Source organism: Phyllostomus discolor, chromosome 1 (assembly GCF_004126475.2).
Source record: "Phyllostomus discolor isolate MPI-MPIP mPhyDis1 chromosome 1, mPhyDis1.pri.v3, whole genome shotgun sequence".
NCBI lineage: Eukaryota > Metazoa > Chordata > Mammalia > Chiroptera > Phyllostomidae > Phyllostomus > Phyllostomus discolor.
The window spans coordinates 155,462,844-155,479,517 of record NC_040903.2 but is presented as its reverse complement, the minus strand read 5'-3'; the positions used below and the strand labels follow the sequence as shown (position 1 = coordinate 155,479,517).

At 63.5% G+C, this 16,674-nt stretch overlaps 1 protein-coding gene across 1 annotated transcript in view; it reads left to right on the top strand.

Moving 5' to 3' along the window:
* Positions 1–16,674, top strand: part of SPTBN5 (spectrin beta, non-erythrocytic 5) — a 47,334-nt gene that overhangs the window by 16,731 nt on the left and 13,929 nt on the right. The window contains 30 exon segments of the mRNA XM_036017340.1: positions 350–590; positions 689–828; positions 1,026–1,125; positions 1,870–2,058; positions 2,543–2,671; positions 3,094–3,308; positions 3,696–3,882; positions 4,116–4,316; positions 4,545–4,661; positions 5,690–5,847; positions 6,248–6,386; positions 6,653–6,798; positions 7,527–7,641; positions 7,745–7,855; positions 8,068–8,247; positions 9,271–9,474; positions 9,664–9,813; positions 10,028–10,132; positions 10,556–10,723; positions 11,244–11,393; positions 11,547–11,738; positions 11,892–11,987; positions 13,630–13,745; positions 13,827–13,941; positions 14,677–14,790; positions 14,993–15,114; positions 15,360–15,469; positions 15,472–15,521; positions 15,722–15,910; positions 16,173–16,250. Coding sequence (XP_035873233.1) covers positions 350–590; positions 689–828; positions 1,026–1,125; positions 1,870–2,058; positions 2,543–2,671; positions 3,094–3,308; positions 3,696–3,882; positions 4,116–4,316; positions 4,545–4,661; positions 5,690–5,847; positions 6,248–6,386; positions 6,653–6,798; positions 7,527–7,641; positions 7,745–7,855; positions 8,068–8,247; positions 9,271–9,474; positions 9,664–9,813; positions 10,028–10,132; positions 10,556–10,723; positions 11,244–11,393; positions 11,547–11,738; positions 11,892–11,987; positions 13,630–13,745; positions 13,827–13,941; positions 14,677–14,790; positions 14,993–15,114; positions 15,360–15,469; positions 15,472–15,521; positions 15,722–15,910; positions 16,173–16,250 — 4,327 coding nt within the window.

Sequence of the window (16,674 nt, the reverse complement as noted above, 5' to 3'; positions counted from 1 at the left end):
TGTGTGTGTGGTTTAAGCAATTTTTTTCTGTTGCCCTGCCACAGCCTGTGTGCTTGCCAGGGCATCAGCCATCAATGTGGCCAGACGGAGCCAGCGTGTGACGTGGCGGGGAACGTGGGAACTGTCAGGCCCTAAGTACAGTGCTGGGGCTCTTACACTCAGGGTCTCAGTTGTGGTCCTGGGCACAGCCGTTCCATGGGGCAAGCTACCCACATAGTGAACCAGCCTCATACAGCCTCCAGCCACCCTCACGTCAGAGCTCTGAGATGAGTGGCCAGGGAGGCGGAAGGGGAGGAAGGTTTGTGAGAGGAGGGACAGGCTTTGACCCTTTGCCTATCGTACTGGCCAGGATGCAGCAGCTGGAGTCTCAGGGCCAGCCCATGGCAGCCTTGGGCTCCCTGGACACCCAGGAGGTGACCAGTGTTCTGAGGCTCCTGGGCCAACAACGCCTGGGCCTGAAGGCTGCCTGGGAGCAGAGACAGCAGTGCCTGCAGGAGGGACTGGAGCTTCAGAAGTTTGGCCGAGAAGTGGATGTTTTCTCTGCCAGCTGTGCCAACTACGAGGCCTTCCTGCAGCTGGACAGCCTCGGGGTATGCATCCAGGGACATGGGAGGCCCCTGGGGCAGCGTGAGTGAGATGGTGCTGACGCCCCTCCTGCAGGCATGACCCCAGGGCTCTGCACCCACAGGAGGATGTAGGGGAGGCCCAGAGCCTGCTGCAGCAGCACCAGGAGTTCGGGCAGCTCCTGGGCATCCTGGGCCCTCGCACAGAGGCTCTGTGGTCACGTGGCAAGGAGCTGGCCCAGAGTGAACACCCTGCTGCACCCAAGTGAGCACAGGCCTATCTGGGAAGCACCCTCTCTGTCTCAGTCTGCACAGCCTGTTCCCCTGTGGCTGCAGGAGTGGGTGGAGAGTAAGGACAGGGTGGGGAGGGACACCCTGGGCTGTGGCAGGCTGACTGTTGGGGTGGGCCTCAGGCACTGGGGAGTCTCCCCACACCCTCCCCGACCTCCACCTGCCCTCCAGAGTTAGAGAGCAGCTGCAGAGCATGCAGGCCCAGTGGACCAGGGTCCAGGAGAAGAGTGATCAGAGGAGGAGGCAGCTGCTGGCTTCCCTCCAGCTCCAGGTGAGGGGCCAACCCAGGTGCATGAGCAGCGCCCGGGTCCACCACTGCACTAACAGCTGTACGCCACGCAGCGCACTTCATAGCTTACAAGGCGCCTACCCACCCACATGTTATGGCATTGACTTTCATAGCGCCCCTGTGAGATAGCTATTAAGACTCTGATTATTCCAGATGGGGAAAAACTGAGGCTGAAGCCACACTGCTCAGAGGTGGGACTAGGTTCAAAGTCTTGAATAACCTCCCCACCCTCCCTCACCGGCTCCTCCCCTTCCCCTTCATTTCTGGCCATACTCTAGGCTCTCACACGGGACATGGTCACCAGCTACAGACCTTGGCTCTGACAAATATTTGCTCCACTGCCCACAGGGGCTCAGAGCTGGGCCGGTCCACAGGCCCCCGGAGCTTGGGCCTGTTTGGAGAGCGATGGCCATGTGCAATCTGATGTGGGCTGGACTAGCGGGGCCTGAGCAGACTTTCCTCCTCGCTGGGCAGCGGGCCAGTGGGACCCAGGCCCTGAGTCCCCCGGTCTCCTCCTATCGTTTTCTCTGAGACATTCCCCTCCCAGTCTCAGTTCTCCTGTCCTGACTTGGGAGCAGTAACCCCAGGCCCCACTTCTCTCGGGCCCTAAGACTGGCTGTGGGTCCTGCTCTTCCCATGGAGGTCCCCTGGCCCCTATCTCAGATGGCCGAGCACCCGCCCTCACCCTCGGTCCGGGAGACCCACCCTCTCTCTGTTCTTGGGTAGGAATGGAAACAGACTGTGGCTGAACTGATGCTGTGGATGGAGGAGAAGGGGCTGATGGTGGTGGATGAGCCCTCTCCGGAGCCCAGCAACATCCTGCGGAAACTCAAGTGGCACGAAAAGGCTGAGCGCGAGCTGCGGGCCGCCCGTGGGCACGTGGAGGGCCTGCAGCAGGTGGGGCCTGCACGGAGGGTGCGGGCCTGCCTGTGCTCACACTCCCCGCCCAGCTGCGTTGTGTGCTTTCACGGAACACGCTCCCTGAAGGAAGAATCAACCTCAGTTACCACGCAATTAGGGTTGTCCCACTCCCTTCTTCACTCAGCCGGGCACCTCCTGGGCTGTGCTGCCATTGTCCCTTCCCCCAACTCTCTGGAGCAGCCCAGGGACAGCCTCCTCCACCCGAACGAAGCCCTCCCCTGCCACCGGCTGGGTGCCCGCTCACCCTGTGCGGCTCTTGGGTCCTGGAGGAAAGCTCCGCCACCTCCACCCACGGCTTCAGGGCCACACGCACTGCTCGAGGCCTTGCAGCCTGTGGAATGCAGCTTGTGGCCAGCCAACCCCCCACCTCTGCCCCCTGGGTCCAGCTGCTGTGGCTGATCATGGTGCCAGCAGCTCAGCAAGACTCCCTGGGCCCCCGTGTCCACGCAGGTAGGGAGAAAGCTGTTTGAGCAGTGAGCTCCGTGCCCAGGAGGACGTGCAGGCCAGGCTTCGGGGCCTGAGCAGCAAGTGGGAAGAGCTGAACCGCAAGACGGCAGCGCAAGGGGAGCAGCTCCGGCAGCAGGACCAGCTCCTGCGGCTGCTACAGGTCGGCTGAGGCAGGCGGGGGAGGGGGAGGCAGAGGCTGGGCTGGGTGTGAAGAGGAGAAGCCGGGTGTTCTGCTGACTCTAGAGCGGCCCTGGGAAGTCCTGCATCCTTGGATGCCTCTGCCCCGTGGGCCTGGCCTGACCCACCAGGGGGCCAATACAGGATTGTCTCCTGTGTGCCCGGTGTGTGGTTAACACAGTTTGAGTCTCCCAGGGAGGAAGAAGCGTGAAGGGGCGGGGTATTCATGAGGTTCTGGGAGAACATTTGGGCACTGCTGGTGAGGGTGGAGCTGTCAGGGACAGAGGTCCCAGCGGGTCCCTGGTGAATCCAGTGTGCTCCCAGCACCCCGTCTTAAGAGCCCAAGAAGGGCCACTGCCAGCCTGTGTGTAGAGAGCCAAATGCAGCACCATCACCCCTCCCCAGGACGCCAAGGTGAAGGCAGAACATCTGGAGGGCGCTCTGCAGAGGGCGGAAATGGGGCAGGACCTGAGCTCCAGCAGGAGGCTGCAGAAACAGCACCGCCAGCTGGAGGGCGAGAGCCAGGCCCTGGCCGGCTACATGGCCGCCCTCGTCTCCCAGGCCCACCAGGTGGCCAACTCCGAGCCCCTCACGGAGGAGACCCAAAAGTACCTCCAGAGGTACTCACCTGCTCACTCTGCCTTCACCCCACTCCGTGTCACCCTCCCGTGAGCACATGAGGGTGCCTCCACCTTGTGAGCCCAGCGGGTGGCACTGGAGGACCTGAAGTTGTCCAAACCCCTGTCCCTTGTGAGTGGAGTCATTCCAGGGTAGGAGGGTCAGACACCCCAACTCTGCATCCCCAGCACCCCACAGCCTCTGAAGTCAGGGGGTCGCCTGGGTGGGAGGTTGAGCCCTGGGCCCTCTCCAGCTGCATCCACCACCGCCCTGCACTGGAGGAAGCCCCCCCACCCTGTTCCTCATGGGTCTGTGGCTGAGCCAAAGGGAGGACCGAAGGTTTGTCCTCGCATGTTCTGACCTCTTTCATCTCTTCTGCTTCTGCCCAGGTTAAAGTCCCTGCAGGGACAGCTGGCCACCAGGCTCCTGCAGCTCCAGGCCTCGGCTGAGCTGCACCAGTTCTACAACCTGACCACGACAGAGCTCACGTGGGTGGCCGAGCACATGCCCAGCGCAAGCCCCGCCAGCTGCACCAAGTGCTGGGACGGTGCCCGGAGCCTCCGCCGCATGCATGTGGTAAGAGCCCCCTCTTCCTCCCAGGACCCAGGATGTCCTGTTCCCGGCCCTTAGGAGCTCTGCGGCTATGCAGGCTGTCCTGATCTCTGTCCCCAGCCACTCTCTGCCTGGGAGTTTTGCCACAAATGGGGCATAGAGCCATATCCGAGGCTCTGTTCTGGGCACCTCAGCACCCCAGGCTGAGGGGACCAGGAGACAGCAAGCAGCCCCTCCCCTGTGCTGTTCCGTGGCAGAATCTCCGAGCGGAGGTGGAAGCCCACCGGGGACGGGTGCTGCAGGTGTTGGGCTCCGGACGGAGCCTCGCAGCCTCAGGGCACCCCCGAGCTCAGCACATGGCGGAGCAGTGCCAGGAGCTGGAAGGCCGCTGGGCAGAGCTGGAGCGGGCGTGCAAGGCACAAGCCCAGTGCCTGCAGCGGGCTGTCGCTCTCCAGCAGGTAGGACCCTGCGAGCACAGGGCCAGGGCTGGCGGCCAAAGTCAGGCAGGCTCTGTGAGCGAGCTCCGCGGGCCCTGGGACTGACTCTCGGGGAGGTGGGCCAGCGGTGAGGACTTGGTGTCAGGAGCCAGCTGGTCCCCGGATGGGCACAGAAGCCTCTTTGTACCGGCTGCCGGACATGGCGAGAGGCCCTGAGAGCAGCAAGGTGAGTGAGACTGTTCTTGGCAGCACTTTCTGGATTTGTCAGAGCTTGAGGACAGGGTGGCGGAGAAGTGGCCACTGGTGAGGAGTCAGGACTGCGGCGGGGATGAGGCCACCACCGCGAGGCTCATCAAGAAGCACCAGGTACCATGTCCCCAGTGCCCCCCACCCCCCACCCTACACGCTCTGGGCTCGGGCGACAACAGGCCGTGAGGAAAGGGCCTGTCACACGCTCAGAGGGACTCCCTGCTTCTTGGAGGCACAGAGCCCTGCTTTTCCTTCTGAAGACACTGCCCATCCCCTCCCAACCACCCACCTGAACCCTACAGGCCCTGCTCCTCCCCAGTGCCCCCTTCTTCAGCGGCAGCCCTTTTGAAGGACACTTCCCACCCCCCCCAGTCTTCGTACTAGGCCACACCCATGGCCCTGGGCCTTCCCTGCCTTCTCTTCTTGCTTCCTCCCTTCCCAGCACCTCTCTCCTCCCTTGGGGTCACTTGTTCCAGCCCTCTCCTCATCTTCCACAGTGTTCTTCCCCCCATACATTGAATATCCTCATCTGAGTTAACCAAATGTCCTTCCTGAGACTTCCCTCCCCCCATGAGCACCCCCTGACTGAAGGGAGGGAGGCCTGGAACAACCCCTCCCCTTCCTGGGATCAGGCTCTAAGGACCACACAGGCCCCAAAGCCTGGACTGACACAGTCCTGGTTCCTGTCATCATTGAATTGTTCCCTTGTCTGGTCAGTTCTTCTGCACAGCCCTAGCGGTCAGTGTTTCAGTGTCCCGTGTGTGACTGGGGACTTCCCGTGCGCCAGTCCTGGGGACACGCCCATAGCCGGCCTCCTGCCTGCCCCAGCCCCCTCCACCTCTCACCCTGCGAGGTCGGGGTCTGGCGCCACGCCTTCCATGCCCTCCCTCCCTCGGCCCCGGTCACCCAGCGTTCACCCTCCCCTGCTAAACAGCCCTGGGAGGGCGCAGACCATGCCTTCACTGTTATGGAACAGGAAGGACTCTGTCATTATTGGGTAGTTGGGCGATGGGTGCATGGGTGCACAAGTGGATGTGAAGAGAAGGGGGTGTGTACTCAGTGGGTGACTGGGGGGGAGGTGGACGGGTGGGCAGATGAACGAGGCACCCAGTCTGAGCCTGGCGTGGACCCCTGTGTGCCCGCAGGCCCTGCAGCAGGAGCTGGCCCTGTGCTGGAGCACCATGGAGAAGCTTGACCAGAGGGCCCAGGTCCTCGGCGACCCCGAGGCCCCTGAGCAGCTGGGTGTGGTGCAGGAGAGGGTCCGGGAGCAGCTTCGGGCACTGCAGGAGTTGGCAGCCACACGGTGAGGGGTGCTGTACCCTCCCCACCCCGGCCCCCGGGCAGGAGGCTCAGCCACGGCTGACTATTCCCCTGCCACGACCCCATGCTGAAGGAGCCCACGAGGCCCTGCCTGCAGAGCTGTGTCAGACAAGTTCGTGCCGTGTGCTGCTTGCCCCTTTCCTCCATAGGTTCTGTGGCGAAGGCCCGCTGGGCAGGAACGTGCACCCCAGCTCTGAGCCCTTCCCCACGGCCCCACGCTCGCCTGCCCTACGCTGCCCTGTGTTTACGTCCCCCCGAGTCCGGAGCCACAGGCTGGGGCGGAAACCACAGATAACCTCCGTCAGGGCACCCCTCTGGCTGGGCCAGCTGTCCCCAGGGGGCTGGGTGGCCAACTTCTGGGGAACCACGAGCTATCCCTACAGGGACCGGGAGCTGGAGGGGACCCTGAGGCTACATGAGTTCACAAGGGAAGCCGAGGCGCTGCAGAGCTGGCTGGCCAGCCAGATGCAGGTGGCCAGGGGCGGAGAGGGCCTTGGAGAAGAAGACCACGAGGGTGTCCTGGTGAGAAGGGGCCTGGGGCCTAGGAGGAGCCCGAGGCAGAACGCTGAAGGCAGGGCGGGGACTGGCCAGGCCAGGCTGGGCTGCGTGGGGAAGGGGCCGCGGGAGTTACGAGCCCTGGCTGAGGACACACCTCACAGCAGAGTGGGCAGGCACCGCATTCCCCCAACCCCACGTTGCCTGGCCATTGCCCAGATGACTCCCGTCCCAGGCGCTTGCTGCCTTGACAGCCAGGAGCCACCATCACTCATTCCCTTCCTTCTCCTTAGCGCCTCTGCACCACGTTTGCCAAGTTTCAGCACCAAGTAGAGATGGGCCGCCAGCGGGTGGTCACCTGCCAGCAACTGGCGGCAAGCCTGCTGGAGTGTGGCCACAGCACCGCCCCCCGGGCCCAGCAGACACTGCAGGGTCTGCGGTGAGTGCCCAGCAGGCAGACCAGGAGCGGGCAGCCCCTCGGTGTCGGGAGGGGTGGTGGCGTGCTCTGAGGGCTGCATGGCTCCCCCTGCCCACAGTCCACAGAGGGTCTGGGTCCCCGGAAGCCAACCCTGCCACAGGGTGGGCTGGGCATGCAGGTTCCGGAGCCCTGCCCAGACCTCCAGGGGTGCTTTTCCAAAACACCAACCCTCAAGACCTGGAGGAGTTGAGGGAAGATGGCCTAGGTGCCCCCCGTCGGGTCTGGGCCCACCCCCAGCCTGCGTGCTGCGAGGCAAGGCCACAACCCTCAGCACAGAGCCGGGCTGGCAGGGGCCCAGCAGGGGCCTGGGGGCCCAGTGAGAGTTCGCAGAGTAAGGAGGAGTGGGGAGGAGGGGTGGGGAGGCCCCTGCCCTCGAGTGTTTATAATCTGACTGACATACTAGACAGGAACACAGAGATAGAAGGGGTGCCACAAAGCACAGAAACCGACTACGTGCCGAGTGCCACAGCAGCGAAAGCCCCAATTCAGAGCAAAGCTGGAAAGACGGGCTCTGGGGGGCCAGGCCTGAAGCAAGGCCAGAGGCGGGGAGCGCGTTGAGAATGGAGCTCTGGGGCGTCCTGGACGAGCAAGAGGAGGAGGGCTGGCTCGGAGAGACAGAGCGAACGAGGAGGCCATGGGGAGCTGGGCGAAGGCTGATTCGCTGCTTGGTCTCCCACTGCCTGGGGCAGGGCTGCCTGGACGGAGCTGTGGGGGCTGACCCAGGCCCGGGGCCAGCTGCTCCAAGATGTGGAGATCACCCTCAAAGTTCACAGAGATTTGGCGGAAACCCTCACCCAGGTCCAGGTGTGAGCCCATGGGGAGGGAGGGGTTCTTTCTGGCGGGGATCCACCCCAGGCTCTGTGCCCTACCCTCCCTTCCTGAGCCCCTGGCTGTCTCCTGTCCTCAGGAGAAAACCACAGGCCTCCCCAGTGATGTGGCCCCGGACCTCCGGGGGTTGGAGGCCCAGCTGAGGAGACATGAGGGGCTGGAGCACGAACTCGTGGGCATTGAGCGGCAGGTGAGCCCAGGCCTGGCTGCCTCCCCACTCAGGCCAGCCCAGCACTTCCTCTAGATTTCCCACACTCCTTCGGGGCCTCCAGCTGGGCCCACTGTGCACGGCAGGGCCTGGCCCAAGAATGGGTCTGTGTGATGAGCAGGCCCTCAGCCCCTAGGAGAACATGACCCTTCCCTCCCTATGCCCTGCCCTGCCATGCCCTGCCCCGCCCCCAGCTGCAGGAACTGCTGGAGGCTGCAGGCAGGGCACAGCAGCGGGGGCCAGGGCCTCAGGCCCAGGCAGTGCAGCAGAGGCAGCAGGCTCTGGTTCAGGCCTGGGAGGCCCTGAAGCTACGCGTGGAGCAGCGCAGGGCGCAGCTGGAGCAGGCATGCCTCCTGGCCCGTTTCCACGCAGAGGTGAGGGCTCCTCCCCCTCGGGCAGCATGTGTACGTGTGCTGTGTGTGTTGCACCATGCATGTGAGCACACTTATGAGACCCTCCAGATCCAGAGAGAAAAGGAGTGTGGACACGAGCGCATGGGCGTGTCCGGGCGTCTGTCCAGCTATTCAGAGCTGAGCACGTGGGGCATGGGAGTGACCCCTTAGGTCTGAGTTAACACCAGCCCAAGTGAGCGACTGGGAAGTCAGGGGTCAGAGGTCCCAGTCAGGGCTCGGGAGTAAAAATGGCCCAGGAAAGCCCATAAGTGGAGACTCAGAGGATCCAGACGACAGCCTCTGGGTCGGCCAGCAGCTGTCTAACGTCTGCCTTTCGCCCTGTGCGAGGCGGAGCTGCAGGCGGAGGGAGGAGGCTGACCCAGGAGCTGCTGTGTGGGCGGGCTCCCGGCCTCACAGAGCCGGTCAGCGGGGGCGAGCCTGGCATCCAAGAGTCATGGTGGGGCAGTGGGCCCTGGCGTGGGACGGACCTCCAGGGGTCCGCCTGTCCCGGTGCCTTGTGACCAGAAAGCCCAAACCAAGACACTGCCAGAAAGCTTGGATTCAGGGATCCAACTGTACCCCCTTGAAGGGGTGTAGGCACCTCCCCCTAGGTCGGTAGCCCACTGGCACGTGCCTAGAGCTCACAGCGCCCTTCCGCACACCTCACCCGCTTACCCCCATCACTGTGAGATGCAATGTTTGGACAAGGGTCCCAGGCCCCTGTGAGCTCGGACTCCGTGTTTGTGTGTGACTGGACAAAGCTCGGTCTGCTCGCACCGGCAATCCAGCAGACACGGCTGGCCTGCACATGGGAAGTGAGGGCATCTGGGAGGGTCAGGTGGGACGGCAGCAGAGGGACCAGGTGACAAAGGGCCCCAAGTCTCACCGGAGGCGGTGCCCGGGGCAGCCAGGGCTGCTGCGCTGTGTGAGTGCCTCAGAGCCCGGTTCTCTGCCGCCCAGCCCGGCCCTTACCCGGCTCTCTCCCTCCATGTCCCTGGGATTCAGGTGCAAAGCTACACGTCCTGGGCAGACAGTGTGTGGCAGGAGCTGCAGGTGGCGGAGAGCTCCCAGGAGGCCAGCAGTGGCCCCATAAAGCTCGACGCCCACCAACCACTTCGGGCAGAGCTAGAGGCCCAGGAGGAGCTGTACCAGCGGGCCGCCCAGAGGGGCCAGCAGGCACTTCTGGACGCGGGGGCACCCGTCAAGGAGGTAGGCCCCCTTTCCTGGCTGCCCCCAGCCTACCCTGACCTAGCCCGAGCCTGAGCCCCTTGTGCCCTGCCCTGCTATGCCAGGCCGGCCTCTCAGAGGCTTCCCTGGGAACCCACTTCCTTCTCGTCCATGCAGCTGCCCCCCCCCCACCCCCGCCCCTAGTGCAGACTCCCACAAGCCTGTCCCCAGGTCCGGGAAGGGCTGCGGGCCCTGCAGGACCTGCGGAGGCAGCTGTTCCAGGCCTGGGGGCAAAACCAGGAGAGGCTGCAGGCCACGCACCAGGAGCAGCTCTTCCTCAGGAAGTGTGGCCGCCTGGACAAGATCCTCACGGCCCAGGAGGCAGGTGTCCCCCTTCTCACGGCCCCCCTCCCTGACTCACTCCCCCCCTTCCCTGACTCACTCCCGTGTGTACGTCCCCTGGGGCCTGGCTCTTCCCCTGCTGTGGAGCATGGAGGCTGCGTTCTGCCTCTGCACAGACAGCTGCACGGCGGGGTGACGGCCAACTGTAAGGACAGCCCCTGACGGCCTCTCTTCCCTCCGCGGGCTGGTCCAGGTGTCCCTGAGCACCAGTGCCCTGGGGAGCTCGGCGGAAGAGGTGGAGCGGCTGATCCACAAGCACGAGATCTTCCAGAAGGTGCTGACTGCCCAGGATGAGAAGGTGATGGGCTCGGGGAGCCCTGGGCTTCGTCAGAGCTGGTGGGGGAAGGGGGAGTCTGGGAACTTGGGAGTCCTGAATTGGGGGCACAGGGTTCTTGGTGAGTAACCAGGGCAACGTTGATGTGGGGGCGGCCTGTGGGGCTAGGGGTGCATGGGAGTGCTGACTGAGCAGAGTTGACTGGGTGGCTCAAGAAGGGGCCTTGGATGGGGTGTGCCACCCTGCAGGGACAGGGAGTCCCTTGGCCCCATATCATGTGGCCTCTGGGTCCTGGCTTGCTGGGAGGCTCAGCCAGCTCCAGGTCAGCCCCAGGTCAGCCGCAGGCCTGCAGGAAGGCCCTCCCTGTGGGCTAGCCCCCTCCCTGTGGGCCAGCCCTTGCTCCTGCCTCAGGGGCAGGGAGGACAGCAGTCTGTGCCCCGCCCACAGGAGGCAGCTCTGTGTGAGCTGGCAGAGACCCTCCGGGGCCCCAGGGTGCAGCTCCAGCTCCACGCAGTGCTGGAGCGCCGGGCCCGAGTGAAGGAACTGGCTGAGACCCGGAGACAGGCTCTGCAGGCCTCCCTACGGATGGCTGGCTTCACCAGGGTCGCGACACAGGTCAGAGAGCCAGCCCCAGCCCTGTGCCTTCCGTTTGGGCCGCACTTTACAGTTTACAGATGACATTGACCTCCCTGGGCTCATTCGGCCCTCACCACAGCCCTGTAACGAGGACACTGGAGTCCGGAGAGTTCGGTGGCTCTCCCAGAAGCCAGGCTGGAGCCCGGAATATTTGACTCAAAGACCCCGTGTGCAAACTGCACTGCATCCTCAGCTCTCGCAGGGCCAGGGCAGAGGCAGGGAAGAGTGCAGAGCGGTCCAGGGCCCAGGAGCAGGCGAGCCTTGTCTCTGACACGAAGTCCTACCCAGGCCCCCTTTCCATGGTGGGGGCGGGGGCCCATGGGGCCTGGGGCAGGTCTTCCCGGGCTGGAGCTGTTGTTTCTCATTTGCCAGGCTCTGCCCAGTCCCGCCCTTGGGGCCTGCGGTTGCTGCCTGGGCCTGGCTGGGGGCGGGTGGGCAGGACGTCTCTGTGGACAGAGGCCCATCAGTGTCATGGGGTTTCTGTTGCCGCCGCCGCCAGGCCGAGGACTGGATCCAGGAGCGGGTTCGGCGACTGGGAGAGCCGCTCCCTCCTGGGGACCTGAAAGGTGAGCTGAGGCACCTGTGGAAACACCAGGCCTTCCAGGCGGAGGTCCAGGCCCATGAGGAGGTCGTAATTTCTGCCATCAAGGTAACAGCTAGCCCTGCCCCAAAGTTGGACCTCAGGGTGGCCAGTGGGAAAGGCCTTGGGCGGGGGGGGGGCGGGGGGGGGGGGGCTGGTGATGGTGGGAAAGCAGGAGGAAGGGTGACAGGCAAGATCTTCTGGTGTCTCTCTCTTCCCCAGGAGGGAGAGACTCTCCTGGCCCAGAGCCACCCTCAGGCAGGAGAAGTCTCCCAGAGGCTGCGGGTGCTGCAGGGGCACTGGGAGAAGCTGAGGCAGGCAGTGGCCCTCCGGGGCCAGGACCTAGAGGACAGGCAGAGCTTCCTGGAGTTCCTGCAGAGAGCAGACCTTTGTGAGGCCTGGATCCAGGAGATGGTGAGGCCCCAGCTGGGCAGGGCTTGGGGGGAGTCCCAGACCTACGGCCCCCCGGTTCCCTGACAGGGGGAGCTTCAGCAGCTGGGTGCAGGGTGCTGGGTGCCCCAAGGCTGGTGCTCAGAGTACTACCCTCCCAACCCCCGGCCCCCACAGGAGGTGACAGTGAACACTGGGGACCTGGGACAGAACCTCGAGCACTGTCTGCACCTCCTCAAATGGCTCCGGGGCTTCCGAGGAGTCTGCACTGGGGTAAGGGACCTGTGCGGGGAGGTCGCCAACACATCCCTCCCTCCCATTGGGAAATACAGTTCGTAGAAATGACCGAGTGTGGGCTCTGGAGCCAGGGACGGGCTCAAGTGACAGCACCACACTTACCGCTTGTAAATGCTTAGGCAGGCTCCCGAGCCTTAGTCTCTTTATCTCTAAAATGAACTTAGCCCTGGCTGGTGTGGCTCCATGGATTGAGCACAGGCCTGAGAACCAAAGGGTTGGCAGTTCAATTCCCAGTCAGGGCACGTGCCTGGGTTGGGGGCCAGGTCCCCAGTAGGGGGCGTGTGAGAGGCAACCACACATTGATGTTTTCCTTCCTTTCTCCCTCCCTTCTCCTCTCTAAAAATAAATAAAATTTTTAAAAATAAATAAATAAAATGGGTTTAAAACCTACTTCATAGGCAAGAGAGCACATGTGTGTGGAGGAGCTCACGCAAATCTGTCGTGTAACCACACTGCATAGCCCTGTACCTCCCCCAGCACACACTCAAAGACGAGCGCGTGCACAGACGGAGGTTCCTGAGTGAAATCCGTTGTCTGGTTAACAGACCGGTGCCCGTTTCCTGGTTTTCATACTGCACTATAGACATGTGAGACACCACCAATCAGGGAACTCGGGGGAGAAGTACATGGGGCTTTTCTACCCTATTGTACTTTTGTAATTTCCCATGCATCTATAATTATTTCAAAATCTAAAATAAAAGAATGCAAGAATGCACGTGCACCTGGGTGTGGTGGATAATCAGTGCTACCTGCAGCATTGCAGCAGCTCCTGCCACTCCCCTGCGCCCCCTCCCAAACGTCGATTCCTCCTCTGCATTACAGAGGAAAGACATGGGACAGGTATACGCACAACCAGGTGTGCTGACCTCATCCCCTGGTGTAAGTCCACGTGATTGTCCCAAAGAACTGCAGAGCCTTAAGCTAAGCTCTCCCTTGCTAACAGTGGAGCTTCGCAGCCCCTGCACCAGACGCCGTAGTAGAAAGAGCACTAGACTCGGGAAGGAGCTGGGCTCCAATCCTGGCTCTGCTGCCCACTGGCCACATTGGCCTCTGCATTCTGCTCTGGCCTCTATGCAAGGAGAGAGACCCCTTCGCTGCCCACCTCATCTACGATCCTTCATGGGGAAGCGCTTTGGAAATTTAACAAGCTCTACAAAGGCAAGGAGCTTTAACTAGGAGCAGCAAGCGTGCGGTCCCCAGAGTCTGATCTACAGCAGCCTCAGCCCAGGGACTCCCCAGGGTGGAGCACCCTGCCCCAGGAGGCCCAGACTTGCCATTCCACCTCACCCCTCGCTTTGCTTTTCTTACCCCAACAAACTGTGTTTTAACTTTAAAAGCTTCTGCTAGTCAGTGTGCGCCCACCTGCCCCGCCATCTGGCCCTGGCTCCGGGACTGTGTGTTCTGGCCTTAGAGGCGACTCCGGGGCTGCAGGCTCCTGGTGCCTCTGGCTCACCGTGCCTGGGATGGGGCGGCCACAGTGGGGACGCGGCTGCCTTCACTTCCCAGACGAGCTGCTCCTTGTGCCCTCTCGGGCCCAAGCAGACCCTCTAAGCGACACCTGCAGTGCAAAGAAGGGGCTCAGCAGGGCTGGTACCAACGCCTCCCCTCGCCCCTGCAGGACACAGTGGGTGACACCCGCATCAGGGGCATCAATGACTCGTCCCTGCATCTCAAGAACCGGGACCCCAAGCAAGTCAGAGCTATCAGCCAGCGGCGACACCAGCTCAACAGCAGGCCAGTCCCGAGATCAGGAGCCGTGGGCCAGGAGAACAGCTGGAGGGCCACCTCAGACTCACCTCACATCCTCTCTGCCAGGTGGCACAGTTTCCACGGCAACCTGCTCCGGTACCAATGGCAGCTTGAAGGTGCCCTGGAGATACACACACTGTCCCGTGAACTGGACATCGTCACGGAGCAGGTCAGGGAGAAGGTAAGTGGTCAGCAAATTCAGCCCGAAGGTGACTGCTGCCCTCAGGTGCTGCCCCTCGCCCACCTCTCCTCTCCAGCTGGGGTACTTAGATGGTCTGCCAGGGGCTCTCAGCCCCGTCTCTGGGCTGTAGAAGCCCCCGCTGCCGTCTTGGAGGCTAGCCACCCGGATCCTTTTGCCCCCTGAAGCACTGTGAGTGCAGAGGCCAGATCCGCCCCCCAACCCAGGGTTTCCTCCACTGCCCCTGAGCGAGCTCAGAGCCCGTGGGCACCAGGACTGTGTCAGCCACACAGGGCAACTCAGGCCGAATGCCAGCACAGGCGGACATGAAGTCGCCGTGGGCAGCCCCGGAAGCCCGTGTGAGAGAAACCGTTCTCACCTCTCTGACCCCCGCCTCAGCCAGGCCTGGCTGTCCGTGCTCAGTTCCCCCAGAGGAATGGGGGTCACAAGACATCGTGCACGCAGAAGCCCCTCACAGCCCACAGCCGGCAGCCCCTGCCTCAGAGGGAACCCCCACCCCACATCTCTCCTCAGAACTTTTTTTCTCCTTCGCAAAAGGAAGGGGCCTCCACTAGCCCCGAGGAGGGCACTGGTGGGGAGTCACGCTGGGTGCTTGCTTTCTGCACAAAATGCTGCGGCAGCGGCGCCCTGCAGCCAGGTTGGGGGGTGAGGGGTGGGGGAAGTAGGGGGGGATGGCTGCTGGACGAAGGCCAAGCCCGTGTCTCCCGTTCCTCCCAGGCGGCCCGGGTCTGGGCCCTGGACTGCGGGAAGGATCTGGAGAGTGTGCAGAGGCTGCTGTGGAGGCACGAGGTGCTGGAGCAGGAAGTGGGCCTCGTCCGGGCCCAGGTGGAGGTGTGCAGCTGGGTGTGGAGGCAGACTCAGGGTACCTCCTCTGTGGGACCCCGGGAAGGCATGCTGAGGACAAGGGGCCTTCGGGACCTGAGAGCAGCCAGACGCACTCAGCTGTCACTCCTGCAGGGGCCTCCTGCAGCAGGTGCTCCCCTGAGGCAAACCGGCCTCCCAGGCCCAGCCCCTGACTCTGCTTCCCCCACAGTCCCTAGACAGCAAGGTGGGCCGCCTCTGCCAGAGAAGCCCCCAGGCTGCCCACAGCCTGAGCTGCAAGCAGCAGGAGATGGTGGACAGCTGGACGCAGCTCCGGAGCAGGGTCCAGAAGCGGTATGAACCCTCACTGCCCTCGAGGACCCACCCCTCAGTCCCCACACTTTCCTTCGGCCCCAGTTTCCCCTGAGAATCTTTCTCCAAGCTTCACATGCCCGGCTGTGTGGTCGCCCCACTGACGCCCAGCCCCTGGGCCATTCTCTGGGTGAGGGGATTCAGGGACAGAAGGCCCTGGCGGGCTCAGGGGAAAGGGGCTCAGGGAAAAGGGGCTCAGAGGATGAGCTGATGAACCCTGTGGGCAGGAGGGAGTCGCTGGACGCCTCCCACCAAGCTCAGAAGCTGCGGGCCACGCTGCTGGAGCTGCGGGCCTGGGCCCAGGGGCTGCGGGCCAAGATGGACTCCCGGAGCGCCCCCACAGCCCTGCAGAGGCCCGGCACATGTTGGAGGAGCACCAGGAGCGCAGGGTGAGTGGCCGAGACGCTGGGCCTTTCCTGGGGCCGCACCTCCTCGCTGTCCTCTCCCTGTCTGTGACCCCGACCGTCTCTCAGGTCCTTTCCCCGTCCCCTGCCTCTGCCTCGCCCCTCTTCCACCCCACCCTTCAGCCATCTCCCACCTCTCCTCCCGCCCGCTGGGCCTCTGGGACCTGAGTCCAGTCCTGTTCCAGGCTGAGCTGGACTCCCGGACAGACAGCATAAGCCTGGCCCGGAGCGCGGGGCAGCGGCTGCTGGCAGCTGGGCACCTGTCCGACCCTGACCTCCAAGAGGCCCTGGCTGACTTAGACCAGGAGCTGAATGGCCTGGAAGGGACCTGGCAGAAGCACCAGCTTCAGCTGCAGCAGGCTTTGGAGCTACAGGTAGGTGCCTCCATCCTGCCCCCGCCCACTGGGGCCAGCACTAACCCTACCAGCCCTGGTCAAAGCCAGACAGGCTGCTGTGCCAGGGCCCCTACCCACCACTCACCGCCCAGCTTGCCAGCAAGTCTTGCCTGCCATGGACCCATTCGGCTGAGCCAGGCCCCTGGTCCCTGGTTTCTCCACAGGGCCATGAACAGGTTCACGCTGCCTGCAGTCGCTGGGCCCTCTGCTCACGTCTTCTTGCCTTTTCCTTTCCTAACAGGCACTGCTGAGCTCTGCGGAGCAGGTGGAGCATTGGCTCTGCAGCCAGGAAGCGTGCCCGGCCAGCGAGGCTTTGGGGGTAGGTGCCTGGCAGGAATGAGCAAGGGTTTGCCAGAGCAGCGTTAAAAATCAAACCGGCCAGGGCCACCTGAGCTCCCCAGGCCAGAGCCCTCCCCTCCTCAGCCACGTTGGTCACTGACAAGCGGCCATGTGAGCCGCTCAGGTGCACTGGAGGGGCCGCACCGAACTCTGAGGGAGCGCAGAGTGTGGGTGTGTGGCCGTGGACCCATTCTTGACTTCTTCCCACCCCTCTCTGCTCTGCCCTTCTCACTTCCTTACGCCCAGAGGCTTGCTTTTCCAACCCTTCCAACCCCTGTGGCAGGAGAGCCTGGCTCCCGGGAAACCTCTGAGAAAGGTCGGGGGCTAGCCCGTCCTGGGGCTGGCGGAGGCGCCTTCCTGGGGGTGCAGAGCAGGGGAGGCGCTCCTGTTCTGCGACAAGTGCC